This window comes from Lactuca serriola, chromosome 8 (assembly GCF_051521515.1).
Source record: "Lactuca serriola cultivar US96UC23 chromosome 8, Lser_US96UC23_V15, whole genome shotgun sequence".
In the NCBI taxonomy this organism is placed as follows: domain Eukaryota; kingdom Viridiplantae; phylum Streptophyta; class Magnoliopsida; order Asterales; family Asteraceae; genus Lactuca; species Lactuca serriola.
In genome coordinates this window covers 277,253,587-277,258,349 of record NC_136415.1, presented here as the reverse complement: position 1 = coordinate 277,258,349, position 4,763 = coordinate 277,253,587, and the positions used below count along the sequence as shown (strand labels likewise).

General features: G+C 31.8%; 1 protein-coding gene across 1 annotated transcript; it reads right to left on the bottom strand.

Annotated features, from left to right (window-relative positions):
- Positions 1–574: 574 nt before the first annotated feature.
- Positions 575–4,388, bottom strand: LOC145068113 (protein FAR1-RELATED SEQUENCE 5-like). Its single transcript, XM_079015096.1, has 8 exons — positions 4,359–4,388; positions 4,157–4,277; positions 2,807–2,878; positions 2,415–2,632; positions 1,866–2,095; positions 1,494–1,752; positions 887–1,306; positions 575–607 (listed from the first exon to the last, which is right to left on the bottom strand). Exons 1-8 carry the CDS (start codon positions 4,386–4,388, stop codon positions 575–577), a joined length of 1,383 nt encoding a protein of 460 aa, XP_078871222.1.
- Positions 4,389–4,763: the final 375 nt, after the last annotated feature.

The following is a 4,763-nucleotide window of genomic DNA, read 5'->3' as shown; positions in this document are numbered from 1 at the left end:
CAGAAAGTTATGAAAATAGTGGCTAAAGGCCACCGGCGGCAGCGGTGATGCGTCTGACGTCGAACCACACAAAAGGGACAAAGGAGAGGAGAGAGAGAGAGAGAGAGAGAGAGGTGGCAGATGGTCTTACCAGGAGGTTCTTGGTAGATCGCGACCCACACATCCGAACACTGTGTTTTCATATGATCCTCGGCGGTTCTCTGGTGCCCGCGACACCTCTGACAGTAGTGTTGTGGTGGCGCTCATCGGTGGGGCAGCAAGCGGTAGCCTTGTCTGATCGGAATAGCGAGAAAAGGAGAGGTGGCGGCTGGAAAAATCACGCATGGTGGCGGCTGAAGAGTGTTAGGGTTAGGGTTAGATGGTGCGACGAGAGGGAACATATGGCACCAGTTTAATCACGCTCCTTCCAAACTTCCATTCACTTTTGTCACATCTAGTCCCTCCTTACCAGATCTTCTTCAAACTAAGCCCCAGAATTTACACTTTAGTCCCTGCCCCCAAGAATCTATTCAATCTAAGTCCATAATTTACCATTTATACCCTGTCTTCTGAAATCCCTTTCATAATAAGTCCATTACTTACTAAACACCCCCTGTCTTCTAAAAATCTGTACAAAATAAATCCCAAAATTAAACTTTAACCCCTCAAAGTCTAAAATATATAATTTGGCTCCCTAGAACCAATACCCTACTAAATAATATGGATTTAGGGCGATTATTTTTTCATCAGTTTTATCTATTTATTTATGTATTTAATAAACAGGATGTTACAAGGCACACCTGTCTAGGTTCTCCATTCATCCCGGGGTAACGAAGATGTATAGAGATCTTCGTCCTGGTTATTGGTGGCCCTACATGAACCTGATAAAAATATTGCGTGTATATACCTTTGAAGCATGAGGTTCATTCGGACTACAAGTGATGAATTTAGAAAAAGTGGTGGCAGTATTAAAATCATTAAGAATTTGATTATGTCTTTGTCGTTCCATGACTGAATCAAATGTCATCATAAACATGATAAGATAAGAACCGGTTAGTGTGGTGGTTTGAAATGACCAATTCTGACTTGCAGACAGTGATGTAGCTCGCATAAGACCAGACATTGGAATGTGCTTGAAAAATGTAGGGATCCAGAATCTTCGATCATACATGGTTTTCATCCAATTGTTATCTGTAATTTTAAACTCCTCCAACATCATATGCCATACATTCTCGAAGTCATGTGGTTCCAGCTTAGAATTCCAATTTATAGAGTGAAAACACTTTTGAAATTTTTGATTGGTGGCTGCATCTTCGATTAATAAAATCTGTAGAAATTGAAATTTAATGAGGATGAGTAAATAAAAAATTTAAAGCAGTTGATGTTTGTTTCAATAAATGTTTTGTACGAAGGAAAATAGGATGTTAGTTTTAATTTAAGATTCTGTTAGAATATGAGAAAATCATTCTAGCATCATGACAAAAAATTAAGGATAATAGTCTTTCTATGCATACCTTATTTGGCAACTTCTTTGTTATATGCCAGATACATAACCTATGATGTGCCAACGGAAAAACGTTATCTATAGCTTTTTTCAAAGCTGGATCTTGTTTAGATATAACCAATTTAGGTTGTTTTCTAAAAGCTTTCAAGAAAGCTTTAAGCAACCATTCATAAGAAACTCCATCATCTTGACTTAAAAGTCCAGCACCAAATGTTACACATTTTTTATGGTTATCAATGTCAGTGAACGGAACAAAAACCATATCATACCTATTTTAAAAAGAAAATATTAGTTTACATAACTGAAAACAATGAAATAACTTTTGTAAAAGTATTAATGGTTAGAAATACTTATTCATGCTGAATGTGGCATCGAGTGATACAATTTCTCCGAAGAATTGTAGTTATACTTTGCTGTTTCGTCAGCCCAGAATAGAGCATTCAATCTTTTGCTCAACACTTTATACTCAAAAGTAAATGTTGGGACATTTTTCTTCCTGTCATTCATCTTGTCAACAAGGAATTTCACGCCCCTCCCATCTATGTAACAATTAAGATTTCTCCTAGCATTCTTGAAATCAGAAACCAATCCACCTTGAACTGAAGGACCGCCCTAAAGAGCACTATATAGAGTATATGTGCATTACAGGACCAATATTTTGTTTTGACAAATTATGAATGAAATTTTCCTGGGAATAATCAAATTTTCTCTTTGTACAAGATAGGTACATATTGCCCTTCCTAAACAACTCGTGATTATGTTGCTCGACAAAATCACTCACGGCATATTCAAGAGTACCGGGAATTATATCTAAAACAACTTTCGCTTTGCAATCCCTCTTAAATAAATCTTTCCTTGTTTGAGTCTTATTATGCTGAATGTCCAGAGTATCTACTTTACTAGTATTTGGATTACCTTCCTGATTGCATACCAGGTGTCTATTTGTAATAATGTTGTATTTCGTTTTTTTTTCTCTTCCAAGTCTGACTTCAAAACCAGATTCTAATGCATAGTTTCTATACATTGTTACCACTTCAACATATGAATCAAATTTTGATTTAACTTTTGGTTTGATATCGTCTGAAACAATCGGGGTCCAATACAAGGTGCCACCATGAGAAACGTAATCATGTGTAACATGTGGTTGTCCTATTTAAACATAACAAATACATGATTAAAAATTTACGTAAGAAATAAACAAAACAAATGTTAAGGGATATTAAAAATGATAAAAATACTATTCTGTAAGAATTTTATAAATATTATTCTGAAAGAATTTTACTATTCTGTAAGAATTTCAATATCCTGAATTGAATTTATTACCTTCACTGAAATCAATATTAACCTCTGTATCTTCATCGATGAACTGATTTTCGTCTTCTGCATGTTTGCGTCCTTTGTATGTTCATCAATGAAAATATTAACATATAATATTAAACATGTTTGTTACAAGATAGAATCTGAAAGACAATGAAAATTTAAACAAAAAATTCACAAACTCAACTAAATTAGGATTACTGCTTTCTCATATTTGAAATCCGCCATTATATAGTGTATCATTATCAGGAAAATCGAAATCTTCAAGTTCATCTTCATCATCACTAGCTAAATAATGTTCCTTGTAAATATGATTATTAACATCTGATACTTGATCATCCATACCTAAGAAATTTCGACAGTGTTTCTATATGCTTTGGAAGTTGAAAAAATAAAATATGATAAACTGACATAGAAAAGCAATAGGGATGAAAACGGATTCTATGCAACTTAAAAGGCGTGATATTAGGGATCACTGATAAAAAAAACGATTTCTATTTGATTCTTTTTTAAAGCATGCTAAAGATAAAAATATTCATATTCCAAATATAAAACATTTAAACAGTACATTAAATTAATTATTTTACAATATTATTATGTACTTTTAAAAAAATCTGCATAGTATTTTAATATCGAAATAACTCTATCTGAATGATATATCAATATGGCTTCTAAAACTCTGCATAGTATTTTATTCTCGAAATAATTCTATCAGAATGATGTAGCAATATGAATTATAAAACTTTTCACTGTGTTTCCTCGAAAACATTCAATCAGAATGTTATAAGAATATGACTTATAAGACGTATCAATATGGCATATAAAACTCTGCACATTGTATTGTCTGCATATCATTCTATTAGAATAATATAGCAATATGGCTTAAAAAACTGTTGATTGTGTGTTATCTCTAAATCATTCCACTAGAATGTTATAACAATATGGCTTACAAGACAGTTAAATCTTAAATTGTTTAAGTATATGTCATTGTATTTCTCATTATTTACTCATTTTATTTTTGACATCATGTGTTTTCATTTTATGAAACCGTAAAACATTTTTTATGAAATATAATAAACATTTTTTTTACATTCTGTTGGAATGATAACTGGATGATTCTATGAATATGAACTAACGTTAACACTTTATTAGCTGTAAACATAAATATATAAGAAAAACACATAGGCTTCTGACCTATACTTTTATTATACTGAAATCAAACTTAATAATACCATATAGTTCATCAAACTAGACTTTTATTTTACCGAAATCAAACTTAATAATATCTAAAAACGTCCAATTTGATTAATTTCTTGTACTTCTATGCTTTCTTCAATCCAAAAGGACAGTTCTTACTATCATAACCAAGTCCATAGCATATTTTATATCTTCTTTTTTTCTTCACAAGTTCACTCACCAGATTCTTGGGATCATTGACATTACCCAGATCCTTCCTGGGATTCTGATCTTCATTATCCTGCAAGATTAACAAAATGGATACATATTTATATGTGAAAACGGTAAAAACATATAAACATCAAAGAACAAAATTGAATACCTGGTTTTGATTTCCATTATGAACATCCATCGATTGTGTAAAACATAGTAATGAGCAGATAAAGGAATCGATATTTGTGACTTGTGTGTGGGGGACGTTTCAATCTGAATAAATAAATTAAAAATAAGGATTAAAATGAAAGATTACATAATTACCCTGACATATTTAATAAAATAATTAATAATTTGCTAAATTGTGATTGGTGCATCCATGCACACAATACTTATTGGAAACATTTGAACCTATCTCTCTCTCTCTCTCTCTCTCTCTCTTTCTATATATATATATATATATATATATATATATATATATACTATCTTGTAAAAGAAAATCTCACTATTTCTATAAATAAATATAATATAATAATAATAATTTTTAAGACGTTCAAACAATTAAGCAGAAAGT

Bases quoted from the DNA above. Each gene is read 5' to 3' on its own strand.
- LOC145068113 (XM_079015096.1), bottom strand. From the start codon at position 4,388: ATGGATGTTCATAATGGAAATCAAAACCAG. The intron at 2,633-2,806 runs GTAATAAATTCA...ATGTTTAAATAG, and splicing joins TAATATTGATTTCAGTGAAG to GACAACCACATGTTACACAT. The intron at 1,753-1,865 runs GTATCACTCGAT...TTTTTAAAATAG, and splicing joins TACAATTCTTCGGAGAAATT to GTATGATATGGTTTTTGTTC.